This window comes from Chanos chanos, chromosome 8 (genome assembly GCF_902362185.1).
Source record: "Chanos chanos chromosome 8, fChaCha1.1, whole genome shotgun sequence".
Classification (NCBI taxonomy): domain Eukaryota; kingdom Metazoa; phylum Chordata; class Actinopteri; order Gonorynchiformes; family Chanidae; genus Chanos; species Chanos chanos.
This window is the reverse complement of record NC_044502.1, coordinates 36695565-36716432: the sequence shown is the minus strand read 5'-3', so window position 1 is coordinate 36716432 and position 20868 is coordinate 36695565. Positions and strand designations below refer to the sequence as shown.

At 39.9% G+C, this 20868-nt stretch overlaps 1 protein-coding gene across 1 annotated transcript in view; it reads left to right on the top strand.

The window, feature by feature from the left end:
* nek11 (NIMA-related kinase 11) overlaps positions 1–10909 on the top strand; it is a 48406-nt gene extending 37497 nt beyond the window's left edge. Inside the window, exons 15-16 of the mRNA XM_030783161.1 lie at positions 6019–6214; positions 10856–10909. Coding sequence (XP_030639021.1) covers positions 6019–6214; positions 10856–10909 — 250 coding nt within the window. The remainder of the gene's footprint in view (positions 1–6018; positions 6215–10855) is intronic.
* The last annotated feature ends 9959 nt before the right edge of the window (positions 10910–20868 follow it).

The following is a 20868-nucleotide window of genomic DNA, read 5'->3' as shown; positions in this document are numbered from 1 at the left end:
TGCCCCCCCCCCCCCCCCACCCTTACCACAATTTCATAATGCAGACTTTTGTCATCTGTTGAAAGAAGCTGAAGTTTTATTCCTTTCCTTTTAAATTTATTCGAAACTTCCATTTGAATAAAGTCTACATTCTCATGCATATTAAAGATATTTGGTACCTTATGGTGCACTTTATCTCACTTTGGTGGCCCTGAAGTGATGCCAGTGGCCTGCTGTGTTTCTGATCAGCGCAATGAGTTCATGACAAAAACCTCCTCATGGTGTCTTAGTGGAAAAGTTGTTTATAAGACACTGCTCTGCTGTCTCTTAGGGGCTAGTGAAGCGTAGAGCTAATGTGTACACTCTACTACTGATTAGGCAGCCCACTTAGGGATCCAGTTTGTTCGGGAGAAGTTCAGCTGAGGACGAGCTAATCAGATTTGATCCTGGCCTCTTTATCTCGGTCTCAGTCCAGACTCAATCACAGAGACGTCCCAGATGAACGATTCTCACAGGATCTGGCCATAACGATCCTATTTTTTTTTTTTTTTGGTATCATCGTTTTTGGGTGTTAGGGATGTCGTCGACCGTCTTTTTGCACAGCAGACAGCCTACTCACCATGGCAACCTCTGAATCCTTGGCCTCTTGAGTTGGGTCTCTTGTCCGCTGTTACTCCCCTCCACACACACACACACGCGCGCGCGCGCACACACTCCCTATGCATGGTAGAGCGGCGTGGTGTTAGAGTTGCCGTCGCCCTCGTTTTGCCTGCAAACATAGCCACCGGCTCCCCTGCTAAGTCCAGACTGGTGACATTAATAACGGAAGCGCGCTTCCTGTGAGAGGAGGAATTAGAGGCTGTCAGCTCCCTCACTGCTCAGATGTTTCATAAGAGGAGGAGGGGTGATGGGGAGAAGGGGGTGTATGAGGGAGGCACAGGTAGCAATTTGCAACAGCTGCAATTTCCCTACGGTTCCCATGAAGGCTCGGCAGCTGATCCATGATTGCAAAGCTTTATGTGCTAGTTATACATCAGCTGAGAAAAAGAGCAAAAAAAACCTCAAAAAACCCCAGAGACTTAACATTGGTTTGCTACTAAAAAGATTTGTATAATAACAAAAAAAATGTTATACAATCTTATAAAGATTATAAAGATCCAGATTTTGTACACTCAAAAAGAGTCCTTACACATTTTTATTATTTATCAGTACACAATCCTGTGAGCAATAGCATTCCTGAAAAAAACTATGCCACTATGGTGTGACCCTTTTGCAAGGGGAAACTTCCATCACGCAGAAACAAATTAGTCCTATACACAAGCATCAGGTCTTCTTGCAGTGCAGTGCAACTCTAGATAAATTGTACTCATTAAGAGACACAGAAAGGATAGATCAAAGCTCACGCGAGAAGCACGCACACAGTCACAAAGAGGATGTTTCTTTCATCTTAAAGAATGATCACATTCATAGAGCAGCAGGAGAATGCTGCAGAAGACTGCACATACAAAGTTTGAGTTTGAAGATCAAGCAAGGCAAAACTCCGGAGCAGTGCACATCTTTGTGTCTTCTCTCTCACTCCTCTAGCCCTGACAGTATCAGGTGTGTGTGTGTGTATGAGTGTGTGTGTGTTTGAAATGTGCTGTGGTGATTGCTGTTTGGAGTGTGTGTTTGCTGGACTGGAAGTGGGAGCTTAGACTGCGTTTGCCATGCAGGTTTGGGTCTAGGTGGTGGGGGTTGAGCTGATTGCACAGTCTTGATTAATCAACTATAAATGGACTCATATCAATGTGAGTCATGTATGTGTGTGTGTTTGTGTGTGTGTGTGTGTGTGTTTGTGTGGGCATGCGTATGTGCATATGCTTGTATGCTTGCAATGTACAGTTAGTGAAAACTTTAAAATGAATGGTTCAAATTGTCGCACACAGATGACTAAATATTTCGTACCTACATACAAAACTCTCTTATCAGAATGACCCCCTGCCTCACTGTTGGAAAAACCCCACCTGTGACTAGGCTAATTCTGGTTTAAAAATTCTTTGTTATTGATTGTGTGCTCCTGTTTTTAGTGGCAGGCATAGGTTTGTACATCTCAGAAGTGCACTTAGGTTTAAGTGGTGTCTGTGTACCCTGTCTGTGTTTGTTCATCATTAAACTCAGTTGAATAGGATCTCATCCTTAGAACCATATGGATTTGTTTATATCCTGTACCTCTAATTTCCCCATTGCTCTACTGAAGAACTGTGGTCTAGTACATCTGCTCCAATGTGACATACAGTTTCTGGACTCATCTCTCTCTGTCTCTCTCTCACACATACACACACACACACACACACACACACACACACACACACACACAGTTCATTGAACATTTTGAGATATCTAGTCAGACTGCTTCAATAGCTCATTTGTTCTTGTTAATGTTTAATGATTTTTACATGGCTTACCATTTATTCATGGACTCGTGTTGTTCTTTATAGTCAGTGGTGCTTGTTTATGTGGAAAAAGGAATTATTGAGATCATGAATCATCTCAGCAGATTGTTGGTTGTCATTACACAGAGTATGAAAAACTGAGGCTGGTGTCTGGGTGTGAATAGACCCTTTGAGTTCTTTCTTAATTCTTGGGCTTATTCCTGATTTTTAAGGCATTCATTTGGGCATTCCAGTCTCTAGAGAAAGTTATGACTTAGCTATCTCCGAAGGTTAGCTACCTCTTATTCCTCTCTTTTCTGAGCTGTATAGATGCAGTATGTTTTTTATATTCTGTTTCATTCATAGTGTGTTGTTTCACTACTGCGTAAGACTTTGGCAGCTTTGCAAAGTTAAAATTACACACACATGTATATATATATATATATATATATATGTGTGTGTGTGTGTGTGTGTGTGTGTGTGTGTGTCTGTGTGTGTGTGTATTTCTTTTTTTTTTTTTTACTTTTGTTAGGTATTTTATGTCACCATTACACTTCCATATTAGCATGAAGGGTGAAGCAGCAACTGTTTTTTTCTACGTTATCGAGAAGGATGACACCTCTTCAAAACTTCACAGAATTCATTCTGTATCTGAACCATTTGATCCTATTTTTAAATTTAATATGTCTGGAGCAGTAATGCCTCCTCACAGTCTAATGTGTTTTTTCATCTGCGATTAGCAGCTCATGTGAAGCTATTCTTGTGCTAGGGCTCAGTCATTAATAAAAGTCACTGGCAAAGCTATTGCATTTCCCAGGAAGAAGAGACTATTTGCATATGTGTGAACATGAACACTGAAATATTTCCTATTTCGGAGCCCCGAGCAATTCCCTCTCCTCATTTAGCCAGTTTGGAGCTCTCAAACTTGCCGAGTCACAGTGGAGCTCCAGAGAAGCGTGGCGAGAAGGAGACAGCAATTACCTCTTGCTAAAGTGAACAAGGTGGGTACAATCGATTTAATCCCAGACCACATGCTATCCCCTCCCCATGCCCATTACTGGAGAGGATTGGCTGGGTGGAGGATTATGCCGACATCTTCCCACTCTCCTTGCTAATTTCCCAGGCCCTCTGCACACTCAGCTGCTGCCATATATCCAAACGTTTGGGTGTAAGTTGCTGTATGTCTGTATTTATGATAGAGGTAAACTGTGATAACTTTTTGCAACTCTCAGCTCTATACACTCCACTTTGGAATTAACTGTTTGCGCTCTCTCGCTCTACTCCTGTTGCTGCGCGTTTACATGAGGAGCCTAAGTGTCTGTTACTACACAGAATATAAATGTACTTCTGTGTGTGTTGTGTATATGTGTCAATGTACGTGTGTTTGCTTACTGTGTGCACAACAAATGGTCATGTGAAATTAGGGAGGTGCTCCTGTTGCCTTTTTGTGAACACTGTTGCAATGGCTTGATTGTGAGAAGCGCATGACAGATTACGTTTACTCTCAGGAGGACGATAGGTTTGACCGATGAGTACTTAAGGATACCATGATGATGATTCCTAATCTGCAAGGTCCCGGTGGCACACTGCCTCCAGTCATACATAGATCATATCTGTCTACACAGCCTCTTCTCAGAGCACTTATCCCAGCTGAAGAGTTACACGGTTACGTTTGAATAAACATAGTAAGTTACAGTAGATATTTGTTTGGGGTAGTTTTAGGGGAGAGATGCTTAAAAATGTTTTAAATCAGTGTTGGCACCTTATTTGAGGGTATTTCATATTATCCGGTACGTGATATTTCCCGTATCCTCAGAGGAAGATCAAAGTGAGCTTGTTTTGGACTGGCTTCAAAAAGTACAAGCACCGACCCCTGAGGCCTACGTTTCCAAGTCGTCATTCATCGCAACTTCTAACATCTAATGTAGATATATTCAGTGGTGCTCAGTCAAAAGAAAAAAGAAAGAAAAAAATCTGCAACTGTTGAAAAAGGAAGATGAAGACTGCAAAAAAAGAGACAGTTAAGCAGCATGAAAGAGAAAGGAAAGAGACAGAGTTTTTACAGGAACTCTGTGAGTTTCCACGGGGCCATTTGTGCTGTTTTACATTTGTCTTTGAAGGCACGTTCATCCTTTCTCAGACCCAGCTGTAAGATTCCCCTCATCGCTCCCTTCATCTTCTGTTCAGGAATGGGTGTTTTATGTGTCATAGGGACGTCAAGGGTTCACCACGGTGATTGTGACCACGAGAAGTTTGATTATATCGGGATATAATCAGCAGGGCAACTGTCCTGTCTCAGCCAGTGATGAAGAAAAGGTAATTGGGCCAGAAGCCATACATTGTCATGATATCCGGCGCAACTGGGGAACCCAATCACAGGAAGACCATGAGAACTCATATCCACAGCCAAAATTGCATTACACCCCCAAGGCCCAACCAGCTCTGGGGTAATCCCAAGATAGAAACCACTGGCTATCCCTCAGACAAGAAAAAAAAAAATCATTTTCTGACATTTTCCCAGAAAAATTAATCACCTTCAAAGGTTCATTTTTCTTGTGCTATCTGAAATCCTCAATACAATGCAATCTTGAGCCTCATGATGGTTCATACTCTCTGGAGAAGCTCCATTCTTGACCAGCAAAAAAAAAAATATAAATAAATAAATAAAAAAATGAAAAAATAAAAAAAGCAATTTTCAGCTGGATATATATGGACCAGGCCAGTGTTACTAATAAATCTTTGTCATAACTCATACAATGATTTAAAATCTTCTAAATCCAAATTCTGAGTTTTAGTTATTATTAAGAGCTACTTTTGAATTACCCCCAAAAAGAACAAATATCTCTGATGAGCAAAACACTGAAACATACCTGAATGGTGTGACTTCTATGGCAAAAGCTCATTTTATTCCATTAATGATTGTTTTTCAGTTCACTTTAATTTTGAAAGTTCCCCCAAAAGGCATACATTCATACTAAATATTCTCTGTTTTGATTGCAAGTGACTAAGGCTAATTTGAACAGTGCTGATTAGTAGTTATTATAATGATATGACTGACCCTTTGCCATATTTCATGATGGAGTATTACTGTTGTCGCTGGAGTTTTATAATAGCACATGTATCCCTCAGATTTTTTTTCCCTATTTTTCTATTTTTTTTTTGTTTTGTTTTATTGTTGTTGTTTTTGTCATTGCTGTTCTTTGGCTTTTGATGTATCTTGTGTGTTTGTGTGGGCACTCTTTTCTGGTTGAAGGCTCCACAGGGGCCTATGGAGATCAGGTTGACATCCCTTAGACAGAAAGTCTAATTCACGGTGTCTGCTCACGGGTCCAACACCTGTCAGGGGGCCTTTATATAGGGAGTCCTGCATGGATGCACCTGTTTCTCATCTAAGCAAAACAGAGTTACGCCGGACAAAAGTCTCTGGAATAGTTTTCTCATTCCTTTTATCTCAGGTGGCTTTGGATTAATTTTTAACAATTTTTTTTTTTTATTACAGTCTCATTCCTCATATATACTAATGAGGCTTTCTTTGAACGTTTCCAATCTAGAACGTCACTATAACGTCACGGGAAAATTCCATGCTTTCTCTAAGAGTCTGTTTCTATGTTGAATTTGTGTTCTCCAGGTCAGTGTGCCAGAGGCTGGGAGGGGAAACATTCCAGAAGGTGTATGATTACCTGAAGCAGGCCAGGGACAGGAGTGAGAGTGAGGGCCATATCAGAGAAGCTCTGAGTAGGCTGGTGGACAGGCCCAGTGATTGCTTTGAGGTGGATCAGCTGCTCTACTATGAAGAACTGCTGCAGGACTCACAGAACACAACAGTGAAACCTGCATGAAACAACAAAGAAGAGAGAGAGAGAGAGAGAGAGAGAGAGAGAGAGATCTGTCAAAAAAAATCACTGTCTATAACATTAATGCTTTAAAATAAAATTTGTTTTCAATATTTTGTTCAACCCACCAGGTCTTTTTTTTCAGATCCCTCCTGTGCTGTTTCTCCTGTTTCTCTTCACAACTATAGACTGTCAGCTATAAAATTGTTTTATGGAGCCTGACATATTTTATATGTGCTGAAATATTTCTTAAATGTAATGTGAAATGCTGAGAGAAATGACACCTCTTCTGACACCTCTTATGTATCTCATTCACGTTGTGCCGTTAAAAATTGACTGAAAACACAGCATATTATGAAATATAAAGCTCAGAAAATGAAAAGAAACATATAACTTCCACCAAACACACACACACATACACATAGGAGGAACAGTTAGTGCTACATCCTAGCCTTCTTGCTTGCCTGGATTATTCTGCACTAACTCCCAACACACAAGATCATACACATTTAGAGATTCTAATGCAAATTAAGGCTATTTATCTCTTTTAGGAAACATTATGTCAACACATTTATCACTCTGACTTCCCAAAATATCAGGGGAGAACAAGACCATTTTTGAGAAAATATATTTCTCTAAACTAATAAGAGCAAGAAGTTATTCAGAAGAGCTACATAAGAGCTTCATTAGCTTTGATAAGAAAACAGTCTGGATTCTTTTATTATTAAAATGTGTTATGCAACCAGCTACATGCCAGGAATAAACAATTAACATCCTAAGCTAAAAAGGACACACAAACTAGCCAAATCCTAGTTCCCAGTGAAGTATACTAATGGCTAGGATCGTGGATCATGACACTAGGATCTTGACACTTTGCGATCACAGCCAGTGAGACACATCTAACCCTTATCTAAAGAGCTGTTTAGGTAAGAACCCAATGGAGAAAACCTATACTAGAGTGACCCTGTTAAGGACTATTGAACTTTTTTTCTATTTGCTTTTCAACACATTTTTCAACATATTCCATCATCAGCACATTTAATTACTTTTGATTAGTGGAAATTATATTTGAGGATCCTGCAGTAAAGGCACTGATAGAACTGGTCCTGGAATTTAGGAGTATGAGAATGATGTTCTTTTTTTGATAGTGAAGGCAACAGATACTCATTTGAAGTATATCATTGATCTACAATGGCTGAGATTACACATTAAATTGGAACACTGACTAGAAAATGGTGTTGTATGGAAAACGCAGAATAGTTGTTGCATTTTTGTCTGTTAATGTTTTTTTTCTCTCTCTCTCTCTCTCTCTCTGTAAAGAGGGTTTCATTGTATGGTAAGCTTTCTCCCAGTAATTCATGCCTGTTGGTAACATTTTGGTCACATTCTTTGCATCTCACATTCCAGAGATAGATGTGAAAATAATGAGCTTCAGCCTTTTTATTTATTTATTTTTGGGGGTTTTTTTGGCTTTCTGTTGTGGAATGTGAAAAGCGTCTGCAAGTTTGCTCGTTATAATGGTTGTCAGTGCTTCCTTCTTACATCTCACTGGCCTAGTCACAGGTGCTTGACATCTGTTTTGAAGGATAAAACTTGCATTCTTTTTTCTTCCAGAGCTATGTGGTAAGAGCCCCATGACAAAGCAAACAGTAGGAGCTGTGAATGGGACATTTTGTTGCTGTGGACAAGTGACCGGTTCACAAACGATGTTTTTTTTCCCCTCTGTTATTCTGCCATCATTTTAAAACTGAGACATTCATAAGATCTTATTGACTGTTTTACTGCAAGCAATAGGTAATTCTCCAGGTAATTCCCTGTATTGATACTACAGTAATGGCTTTAATAATGCTGGCTATCAGTCTTGAAAGTCGTACAGAACATCATCATCCAGGGGACAGCTTCTGAATAACAATATTATCTTTGATATCATTACCTGCTGCCATTATCTCCAATGACACATGGCTAATTTGATTTTGAGTAAGCGGGAGAGTTTGAGCCTCTCTCACAGTATGTGAAAGTGCATGTATGTGTCTTAGTGTGCAGAGGGAGGGGGCAGAGAGAGAGAGAGAGAGGGAGAGAGAGAATTTCTGTGTGTGTGTGTGTGTGTGTGTGTGTGTGTGTGAGAGAGAGAGAGAGAGAGAGAGAGAGAGAAATGAAGAGTAAGGATGATGGTTTTCCTGTCTGTATGCTCTACACCTCTTTGATCTCAGCATAATGTGTTGTAGTGGAGGGAAATTCAGGCAGAGCTTTGAGCTGAAAACAGCAGGGAGAGACATGTCATTGTGAGCCTGGCAGATCAAACTCTCAATGCTGTATCACACTCCTTAAGAACCGTGTTCGCCTACTGCTTTTCAAAGTCTTTTTATAACTTGATATTTCAATGGGCGACTTTAGCTTTATACAGAGATCCTCTACAGTCTCTCAGGCAGAAGCAATGAATTCTTAAATTAAGATTGTGCTTATCAGCAGCAATCATTCCAACATGATTGCACACCCACCGTATTCAAAAAATGTCCAGATGAATATCCTCAGCAATTGTTTTTGCCCTGTCTTGTGATTTGATCATATGAGATGGGTAATATCACTGTACTTAGTCTCCCATTTTACTGACTCCATTGTTTTGAAATGCTATACAATCAAAATCCATCGACTGATGAGATTGGAGTGTGTCTTATGCTAGATTTCTCCACTTTTTCTTTGTTATGCATAGCGTAACCCTGACCAAGCCGGTGTTTTGTTATGTTGTATTCTGTTCACATACAGATTCATGCCCAGGTTAGGAACATATTCTTCCCACACATACACAGACAACACACCTTCCATCTCATACATATACTTAGCTGTGTACATGCTCTCTCTCTCTCTGTTCTATTTTTTGTCTCCTATATACAGTAGATTTGAGTCGTTTTAGGTTATATAGTAAATATACGAGTACTATGTGATCCCCTCAGACAGATAGTTAGGGTCTATATATCTTCTACTGATGTCTATGTAGCATGGGAATTGACAGGATGACAGGTTCATTTATCTGTTCTATTGTTTTACTGCATCATGTGTCTTTTCAGCAATGTACTTAAACCACTGTCTGTGAATAGTTTCTCTCTGTTTCTCCCTTTGCCCTAATGTTGTAGCATATTAAATCTTTTTTTTTTTTTACTCTTAAGAGTGTCAGCATTTTAATTCATTGTCCAGTGTCAAGCTCACAGGAACATAACATACAGTGTGAAAAACAGAGGTACCTGCTATTAAAGATACTGGCAGAGGCACATATAGCGTACATACATTCATACAGCATGCTCGCCCATGTATAGGACCCATTGTCTCTGAGAAGAATAAACAGCTTATTGCTTTCACCTGTCTTGACTGTGCTGATGAAGCAGATGAAATGTTGTTTACCATTGTAACACACCAGAGCCCTCAGTAATATGCATCAACACAAGCTAACCCCTCAATGGCCCCAAACACCTCCTACCCTGGACTATTCTCCACCTCATGTGTGAGAATATTTTCACAGGTTCATTCTCACACCCATAGAATAATATCACTTCCTGTGAAGTTTGCGGATAATTTTAAGCTCCATTCCAGCAAATCGTAACTTCCACCAAGCCATCCCACTGCCCCGTCTAAAAAAAAAAAAAAAAGAGAAAGAAAAACAATTTTTGTGGAGCAGGCTTTGTCAAAGGTTACAAAACAATCTCAGTTTTAGACTTGAGGCGAAATAACACAATTGAAATATTCACATGAATCATATATTGGCTACTGTATATTCCATTACTGGGACACAATGAACAAAAAATTCATATTATACACATTCAAGTCTCTGAAAATGTCCTCATTTAATCATAAGAAGAATTGCCAAATCAATTGCTAAAGCACCTAGTCTTTTTATGAGAGTTGATGGCATTGGAGCACCTGAGGTTTAATACATTTCCAAAATAATTGTGCCTGGGTGTTTTGAAATTTCACTTTGTGGCAGATATGAGTCACAGGAGCTCTCATTTGACCTGTCAGTCCAGTCATAACACTAATTCTCACAGCTTTGAATTTTGAATCAGTAGGCAAAGTCGTGTGACTTTTGAGCTCTCCGGTGCTTTTTGTTTTCCCCCCCTCTAATCCGTTATGAGTTCCATACCATGATGAATACTGATTAGACAAAATAAGCTTTATTTGTTTAACTCCTTTATCTTTGACAGATTCCTTGTGTCACTTATAGCCTTACTGTCTAACAGAGTGATATCATTAGAACACGAGCCCTGGCTCTGTTGAATCGGAACTAACGATAGATGAGCATGTTGTAGCAGTAGCCTCAATTACACCCATAGTGACACTGTTTCCACCCAACCACCCTCAGACACACTAACACAATGGCTTGTATACCACTAAACAAACACAAGACGCATTAGGGATCTGTTCGCTTTTGTGTCCTATAATTGCAGCTCCTCTGTCAACATAAAGCCACTGTAGACTACAGAATTACAGTGATCACTTTTAAGGGTTTGCAAAGTCATAAAGAAACATATGCCTGGGAACGCTAGCGAGGGGATGGTGTCGGTTTGTTCCTCACAGGTTGGAGATGCAATTAGGCCCTGAGGGATAATGAGGGGCCTTCTGTCTCCTGCTGGTGGCTCTTAGTGCTTTGATAAGGCCCAAGCAGGAGCAGGGCTGACCGAGCAGAGTGGCTCATAGGCAGGTTAGATGGGGGCAGTAGGAGGCACAGAACCACAAAGCATAGAGAAGAATGGCCTCTGATTGCCTGGCTCTGTGCACCGCGGGAGTTTATCGATTAATTCCTGGAGAAGCTTCCAGAGTACGGTGTGCAAACAAAAAGACTTTTTTATTCTTCTGCTTTTCCTGGAGATATTCCATCGAAGCTCATGGAAAACTATCATCCATCTCTCCAGGCAGTGTCACACCAAAAACTGTCAAAGCAATGTGTTGCATTTTCATGGGAAACATGCCTGATTGTTCCAGCTAAATTTGGTAGTTACACTAAATCATCCACACCAGCTAAAAATACAATAGAAAAAATGTAATGGCGCTAGGTTAGCTTCAGTGCTTGGGAAACTCTTTAATCCTTTCTAAAGGCTATGTTCAGAATAAGAGATGTTCTACTTTGAGTCTCCCTGTGGAGTTTCCCCTTGGCCACCTTTATCAAACTGTCAGGGTGCACCTGCACTTTAAATGTAGTGCAGCATTAATGATAAGAACTTCCTCTGGTATCCTCTTGGCTGTTCACAGAACCTCTGCCCTGACTAGGGGCTATGCTTATGGCACTTTCTCTCTCTCTCTCTCTCTCTCTTTTTCTGTCTTTGTTGGCTATTAGTATTCAGCTCTGCACAGTCCTCTCTGTGCATGGCTGCCATAAGATAAATTAATTGATATTTTGGTGGTGGAGAGCCTGCGACAGTTCCACTCCAAGGGAGACAGCTCTTCAAGACTGACCCAGTTTTCAAACTGCAGGAGTTCAGTGTTTAATTGAGACAAACCAAATTTAGCTTCAAGTACTGGACCTGTTAAGCAAAGTCTATAGGACCGTAAGGAAGAAGCTTTCGTGTTCTTTAGGTGCTGAAAAATGTGGCTATACTTATTTATGATTCAGAGAGCAATAAATATGTTGAGTGTGGTGAGTCATACATTTCATACTGAATCCAACCAACAGTGGGTTATCAAAAGAGCTACAAAGAGGGAACATGGTGAATTATTATAGTCTCTGGACTTCATGTCAGGAACTTTTTTTTTTCAGAACTTTCACAGTTGTTTTCAGTATTTAGATGTGTTGACACCTATTTCTGCTGTGCTGACAGAGGAAACTGACAAAACAAAACAAAAAAACAGTCAATAATTTTTGGAGCCTTTTGGGGTATGGGTGATGGGAGGTACAGTGTCAGCAGAAAATCAAGAGTTTGAGAGGGAAAAGTCATAAAAGAGGCCTATTGCTCCTCATTTCAAACTAATAAGGAAATGGGAGACTCCTGATTCAAGACAATGGATGCCCCTCTCTGTCCACTAAAAAACAAAAAGCACTCTCAGGTTAAAGTTAGCTCATAGGGAAACAATTTCAAGAAATGGTGAGTTGAGGATATTTTTGTCACCACACACCATATTGTTCATAAAGTAACATGTACTCTTCTTTCGTTTATGTATTGAGGCTTCCATGTCATCACAATATCCTTTTAATCCACGTGGAGATAATGAGTATAGAATAATTGCATTTGCAATTAAAAAGGCTAATTAATTGAATGCCCCAATTTAAGAGCGTCTAAGAGGGTAAGAGCATGTCTAAAAGTATGTCTACCAATTTTTAGTTTTTTTAATACTTCAGCACCATTTTTTGGAATGTCTGGAATGTCTGCTTAATGGCTATATGCTTGGCTTATATTCTGCCTGTCTTTGAACTCACTTTGGATAAAAGCGTCTGCTAAATGAACAAATATAAATGTAAAATATTCAAATTAATATGCAAACAACTGAGACATCACCTTCACTAGACTTTTAATCAGGGTTCAAATTATGAGGGGAATTGGGGGGGTCTGACCCCCCTAATTAAGACTTACACCCCCCCAAAAGAGGTAAAAACAACAGTTGTGGGCGGGGGGGGCGTCGTTGTATAATTCGCGCTCTGCTTTTAACGATATTTTGAAAGCAGATTGTCCATCTGGATCTACTCAGTGCCGGTTGATTGAGTTAGCTGATAAAGAAGTTAACACAAATTGCATATAATGTGGATATAATGTGGACTGCTTCTAACCTTTCAAAGAAGGATCAGTCCCCAAGGGTAGAGTGTTAGAGCAATTCCTAAATATCTCATTTTCATCGACATTCACAAGTGTGATTAGGTTTAATAACACCACAGAGAAGATGAAAATACCAAATCCACTTGAGGTAAGTCATGATATCTCCCTCTGTGAGAAAGTGTGTAGAGACTGCATGATTCCTCCGTTAATCTCGCCTAAGTCGCATTCCACCTATTCCTTCCCACAAGAGCCGAAGGCCTGGACATATCGCATTGTAAGAGACCTTACTCCAGCAACTGATGCGTTTAGAGGACTCAAATCACAGAACACATGAGATTTGTAAATGGAGGAGCACTGACATGTGGTTTATGAATAATGAGTATATGTACAGTACATGAACATATTTTTTTCAGCAATGGATAAATACTCTGCATATTTCAGCACTGCGGAGGGAAACACTAAAACAGAAGGAGAATGCTGAATAAAGCTGGTATAAAGTGAAGCAGAAAGCTGGTATTTCCTATAACCTAGAGAATAAAGGGCTTTGGTACACAAGTAGAAGTTTCCACTGGGTTCCACTGAGGTGTCAGAGTGTTATGCTGTGATTGTCTATCATGTGCTGCTAAATGTGTGGGGAGAGGAAGAGATTCTCTCTGTAGAGGATACTAGACCAGTGCTGCATTTAAAGACATATCAATCATGTGGTAGTCATGTGGCTGAGACTTGTTGGCTGATGGTCGATTTTGAAACACAGACAAGATACTTCTTCTTAGTGTAGTTTTCGCAGTAATGTTCCACATAATGCACTGAGATCTCTCTCTCTTTGTCTCTCTCTCTCTCTCTCTCTCTCTCTCTCTCTCTCTCTCTCTCTCTCTCTCTCTCTCTCTGCTAATTAAACTGCCTCACTGGAATCATTTAGGAGGGAATAAAGAGAGATTCCCCTTTGAGAAAACAGACTCAGCACTTTAAGTAGTGGAAAGATAATCATCTTATAAATTTATTCAAACCAAAACTCTCATTGTTTTAACTAGAAAAAAAAACTGAATGAAACTTTGTTAAAGGTGAAACAGACAGTTAAAGAAGTAAGATTTGTCTTTATAAGGTCAGACGTTTTAAAAGGTAAGTTGAGATATGAATGATTAACTCCCCAGTTAATCATACTTTGATAGCTTTCAAATTAGAATAAGCACTTGCAGATGAATGATGTGTTTAACCAATTTTTTTTTTGTGTGTCTGCAGGGCAGAAAACGCTAAGAAAAATTACATAGCTTAATAGCTAATGGTACCCTGTATGAGAAGAATTCCTTCTATAGGTATCCCATACAAATTTCTCTGTATGTGTTCCTGTTTCACTGTCTGAATGGGAATGGAATCCTCTCTACCAGACGACTTATCCCCGTTGCCTTTAGACTGTCTTGAAGCTCACTAATAGATGTGGATGTTATCCCCAGGCTTCATGGGGTCCGTAATTGGCAGCGATGACACCCTCTTTGATCAGCCTTTTAAACGCCTGTTATGTGTGAGGAGACAACAGGGGGCAGCCTGACTGAGAAGGTCTTGTTCACTCCTACAGCACATTTATCAGTGTAATGGGCAATGTGATCTCAGCCGTTTGCCATCGCACGCAGGTAAACCCGAGATGACATGCTTAATTGCCAGTGGGGGCATTAACTTATAAAACCATCCATTCTTACCGGACAAAAGCTGTATAGGTGAATCAAGGTTAAGTTGTCTGGAGGGCATTTGAGTGTTTCAGATGAGATCCGTCTCCCGGGATGATTGAAAAAAAAAAGCATTTAAAAGTATAAAACATACATACAACAACACTATCAAACTTTCATGTATGAAAAGGAAGCTTTAAATCCTTAGGATTTTTTTGTTGTTGTTCAACTCAGTCCTCTCTGTGGAGAATATCCTTTCATGCTGAATGAGGTGAAAATCTCAAAATCCTCCATGAAACCTTCCTCGGCCCCGTCATCTTCAGCCTTGGGCACTGCACATTTGGAAATGTCGACACTATAATTTCCCTCTATTTAGAGCCAGTATTTGCTGGCTTGAACAAAGCTGGAGGAGCACATTTAGTGCAACATTATGGACTCTGTGGTAATAATAATATGATGCATTCTCAGTTTGCACTTCTGTAGCAGGTTTTTTTTTTTTATATCAGCTTTGCAAAAATGACAGTCATTCTCAGTAATTGCTGCACTGAAAAAAGCCATAAACAAAATGTTTCCAAATATACGTATTTGTCAACACATACAAGTGCACACAGCATCTCTGAATGGAGGAACTGACACTGTGTTTTGTTTTGATGTTCAAAGATTCTGTTTTCCTTTTAAGGATGGTTTGTGATTGATGTATGAAGTATTCCTTGGTGATCGGTATCAATATACATATCCACTTGTCAAAGTTGTCAGAGGTCAAACTTTGCTAAAAAAAAAAAAAAGATCAGGAGCATACAAAAAAAGAGACTTTTTTGAGACTTTTCTTGACATTTGAACGCACCACTGGCGAATGATAAAAGGAGAGTCAAATTTGAACTTTTGCCTGTCGACGTCAGACTCAGAGACCGTCTGTGAGTTTGCTGTGATTTTCTTTCTGGGAATCACAGAGGACTCAAATGTCATTCTTGACATCAGAGCCATGAACTTGACAGAACTGCATGAGCCTGTGACTGACACACTGATGACTGTGTGTTATACTGTCAGCTAGAGATGTAACATTATGGCATCTGTGTCTGAGAAAGAGAGGGGCGGGAGGTAACACTCTGATGAGCCATACTGAAGCACCAAATGGTTATCTTCCTTCCCGAAAAATATTTTTTCTTTTGGTCAGATGAATATACTTTAGATGCCTGAGATAGGGTGATCTGTGCTACTGTATCACTCTATACAATCGTGCAGAGCTCAGCAGTATGTATTTTTTTATTTATTTCCAAGAGACAAAGAACCCAGAGTGAGAGCATGATATTATGAATTCATCTCAACAGTCTGAAATATTACTTTAGAGAGCAGAGAAACCAAACCCCTACCTGAAGACGTCCATACACTAAGCATAAATATTTGAAATATCTCCCTCTATACGTTATGACGCAGATGAGAAAGTTAACAAGGCATATGAGGTGATTTAGCTGGTTATTTAAAAAGCCACGAGAGGAGCTATAATTACCTCGTTTTGCTGTTCTTTTCCTTATGCCTCCTATTGATTCTAGATAGTAATTGCGGTACATGCATTATAGCTGAAACTCCGGGTGCATGGGGTTCTTTATGAGCGTTGGCCTATAGCTCATCATCATCTGGGTAGGTTTCTGCTGTACCTTTGCATTTTTCTTTTAATCCTCCTACATTTCACTTTAACAAGCTTACTTTGAAGCTGGCTTATGGGAATCAATTATGCCACCTTGCTCCCAATGTAAAGCATGTTAATCCTGTATGGATTGCTGCTGTATTTCCACATGCTGAAAGAGTAAGGCAACGCCACGTCACAAGCAAGACTTTCACTCTAATAAAAAAAAAAGGAAGAAAGAAAGAAAAAGAAAAAGAAAACATTACTAAGAAATGAAAGTATCACATACATACATAAAGCTTTGCCTAAACAATAATTTACCTCTTTCCTTGTTAAATTCAGTATAAGATTCCCAGTACTAAACTATCATTAATTAGTATATTTTTTAGTGCCTCTTTTGAACTAGGATTTGAATACACATGATTTTTAGTCACATGTGTTCTCTCACTCTTCAGGATGGATTAAATAAAAAACACATGCTGTACAAAATTTATGGCTGTCAGTCAGACTGGATGATCTCAGGAGAAATCAGGAGAGTTTCTTTTGTTGGAATATGGAGAGAAACTCTGGTTTGTCCTGAATTATAAGGGAAATTGATAAGATATGACACCACAGAGCTTGGTCAGGATAGCAGTAGTAGTAGTAGCCATAGAAATGTAAAAGTAATCCACCAGTGATCCAAGTCAAGTGTTATGCTTCATTTGGAAAAAGTTTAGCACAGGTCTGTTAGAATAAACAGATAATTCTTGTCAACTCAAGGTTGCAGGATACAAATAATATAACTTAGGGTTAGGGTTCACCTTTGCTTTGCATTGTGCTGTGAAAAGCATCATTTCATAGTGATATATTCCTGAGTATTGAAATCCAACTCATTCAACTAGCCTTGTGGTTCTTCACAATTAAACATATTCAACTTTTTGTTAAAGTTACTGTTCATTTTCATGACTCCAGTATAACTTTTCACGGTGATGTGAAACACTTTGAGGAACTGTCAGAAAAGCAGTATAGTAATAAAGCTGCTTCTTATGGCTCCAAGCTGAGAAGCCTCTGGATCTTTTTTGTGTTTACATGTTTCTTGTTCTTGTATACTATTTTTCACCTGAAACTTTCCAGGGAACAAACACCTATGAAAGCTGGCCAGATCCCACAAAATTCCTCACATTACCCAGGCTATAAAACTGGCCAGAGCTGGCCATACTGTGGTGCTATAGTGTCAAATGTCACATTTCTGTCCATTTCTTTTGAGGTTTGTTTGGCGCTAAATGTCTTTTACCTGTGACAAAAACATGTAGTTGAATATTTGATCGCTTTAAAAAAAAATTTTTTCAAAACCTTAAAAGACTCCTCCCAGGCTGTCCATCCAACTGAGATGGACCAAAGCATTGGGTCTCAAAAGATTGTGGTAATCCGAGCCATGCCCCACAGAGCCACACTGCATAACTCAGTGCCCCATGCTCCAGAGCTGTTCCCTAGAATCAGCTATCTCAGACAGTTGGTCACAAGGCATTATCCTGCCCCTCTTGAAGCACAATGGCAATCACCTCCTCTGTGAAAATCCCTGCGATATCACTCTGAGCTCAGTGCCAAGCAAACTTTTCACCCTGATCCATACTAGAACATTTCCTTACAGCCGGATTGTGTAGAAGACCACAGGACCAAGCTGGCTGTAGGCGTAGGTGCTCTACAGTGGACTGCTTGCTGTATGGCCATGTTCTTAAGTCCAGATATCTGAAGGTAAAACATGGTGCAGCAGATCCATGACTTCTCAGTATGCTGCACCATTCCTGACTCCTCTGTTAGCAGCAGATACGATACACCGTAGTCATTGACACGGCTCTTATTGGGCCTATCTTAGCTGTTTACTAGAATTGCACACAATGCGTCCTCTCAGATGCCAAACTTTAGTTCTGGTTATGAATTGGTCTGGTCCTCGGTCATAGGTGACAAGGCTGTTAAAGCCACACCTTCCAAGTGCAGAACAACATCCACTCCTCCTCGGGACTGTTTCAGGTTCACATCATGATACCATTAGATGAGATGAAAAGAGATGAGAAACTGGAGATGATAACTTTCAATATTTTATCCAAACTGGTAGAGCAGAATATGTAGCCCTTGCCGATTAGGATTACTCTCAAAAGACAGTCATTCCAGGGAAGTGTTTGTGATCTGGGAGCGGACACAATGGGTCAAGGGCTCAAAGCTAACATGTGGGGTGGTAATTTCCTCTGGACCACCTGTGACCCAGCTTTGGAAGACAGTATGTATTTCCTCACATAAGTGGCACTCTCTTTCTTGGTTCAGCAATTTAAACAGTGCCATCAGTTAACCTGTCACAGATAGATCAGCTCTTGGTTGCCACAGTGTGTGTGTGTGTGTGTGTGTGTGTGTGTGTGTGTGTGGAGGGGGGGGGGCTTCCTTCTCACCACAAGAATCTCTTTCTCTGAGATGTTGTCTTTCAAGCTGTAGCACCTTAATCACTCTGTCACTTGGCATTCACCATATGCCACATGGTGCCTTGTGTAGTTAGGTGTCACTAATGTTACACTCAAACTAAAAAAAGAAAGAAAAGAAAAAAAGGCAAAGCCAATTTCTTTTTTTATTTTCGGTTGCAATATTGAAAAGTAATTCTCATCTTGACCATCAACAATTTGCTGCAGTACTAAAATTATAAAAATGCATGACATGATGATTAAATTCATTACACATTCCACTACATTTTGTTCACCTTGAATTTTTAATTTGCATATGAACAGAGTTATACATATTTGTAAATATTTGAAAGTGTGCCTCTTTCAGTGCATATGAAGGGAGGTACATACCAGAAGCAGGAGAAAGCATGACGTAAGGAGAGAAAGAGAGAGAGAAGGAGAGAGAGAGAGAGAGAGAAAGAGAGAGAAAAGAAAGAGAGAGAGAAAGAAAGAGAGAGAGAGAGAGAGAGAGAGAGAGAGAGAGCTAAAGGTTGTCAGATGGCAGAACACTGTGTTGGACAGATCTGCCTTTGGCAAGTATTCAAGAACCCTTTACCTTTCCTTTGTTGACTTCAAGGCTGCCTATAGCAGTTCCTCTGGCTCTGGCATGCCTACTAAATTGTGCAGAATTGTGAGCTACTCTACAATGACAGTAAGAGCTGTGTCAGGATTTGAGCTGAGGAGACTGACTGCTTCCCCTTAACATCAGGAATATTGCAGGGAATTATACTAAAATCTTTTTTTACCATGTCATAGGATGTCTTACTGATAGCATTGATCCATCCCTAAGACCCCTCATTGGCTGGTCTTGACCGGTCTTTACGTGCTGATGACATAGCACTGTCTCATCAAGACAGGCCCTTACAAAAGTGTTAGATATCTTCCATGCAGTGACAAGAAAGGTCGGGATGAAAACATGCAGTCCGGAAACAAAGGCCATGCATGTATCACCTTCAAACAGTATCCCCAATCCTCTCATTATCCGTGGAAAGCCCGTTGACTTCACGCCTTCTTTTATATATCTTGGCCCTGTCATTGATGGATCTGTCAATGTGGATATCTCAGACAGGATAGGGGAGAAGCTGCCTGCCACACTCTGAAAGATAAGGGGCAATTCTAAGCAAACCCCAATGAAAATATGCAATGACTATGTTTTCTCTGTTCTGGTGCAGAATCATGACCTCTCACGTGAAATTGGTGGCACGCGGTGGGACCATTTTCAAAAGCACAAACCAGTATCCAGACTCAAGTGTTGCCAGACAGAAATGTCTCTCCTGGTTCAGCCATGTTCAGGAGATTTCTGTCACATCCGCTTTGTACACGGTGAAAATTTGCATTCACACAGAATTATTTCACTGATCAACCTGAAACTTCAGAAAAGTTTTTGAATGTAACAATTCGGAAACTACTAAATGTTGCATGCAGCTAAATGTATTAATGTTGTTGCAGTAGTTGTTATTGTTGCTGAGATTCCATAACTTTAAATTATGGTGCAATTCGAGATGCAAGGATATTGTTCAATAGGGATTTATAATTAAATTGTAGTAATTCTGTACTTTTAACATAAATTGCATCATACTGTGTTGTAAATACTCCAGTAGATGCAGCCTTTTTGAGTGCCTTGGATGTCTGCTGGTTCATTATGCAACCAAATTTCTGCATCTGCACCACTAGTACAATTTAAAACCTTTTTTTTTTCTCTTTTTTTGCAGCAGTATACTGCACTAACAGATAATATTTCATTTTTGTATTGTGTTCTGTAGTGAATAACTACTTAAGAAGCAAACAGGATGGAGCGAAAAGTGTTTCATTTAAGTGCAATTATCGGGCTTTATTTTGCAGCCAACCGTGTGTCAGTTACACATAGCGGAACTTCTCATAGCATTTCAAGAGAGATGAATTAGAAATGGTTCCCATGGGACTGGGACATTGTGACAAATGGAAGTGCTTGTGCTCTTTCTAACAATTGTGTGTGTGTGTGTGTGTGTGTTGGGGACCATATATGACTGAGAAGACAGCTTAGGCTGTTAAACTACCTTTGTTCAGCTGGGATCTAGCCCTCTGGCGTATAATTTACTGCCTACTTTAAAAGGAGATCTATCCATTTGACTGTGAGAGATGGTTGCTATAAAGGATTCATCATGTTAGAAAATCCAGC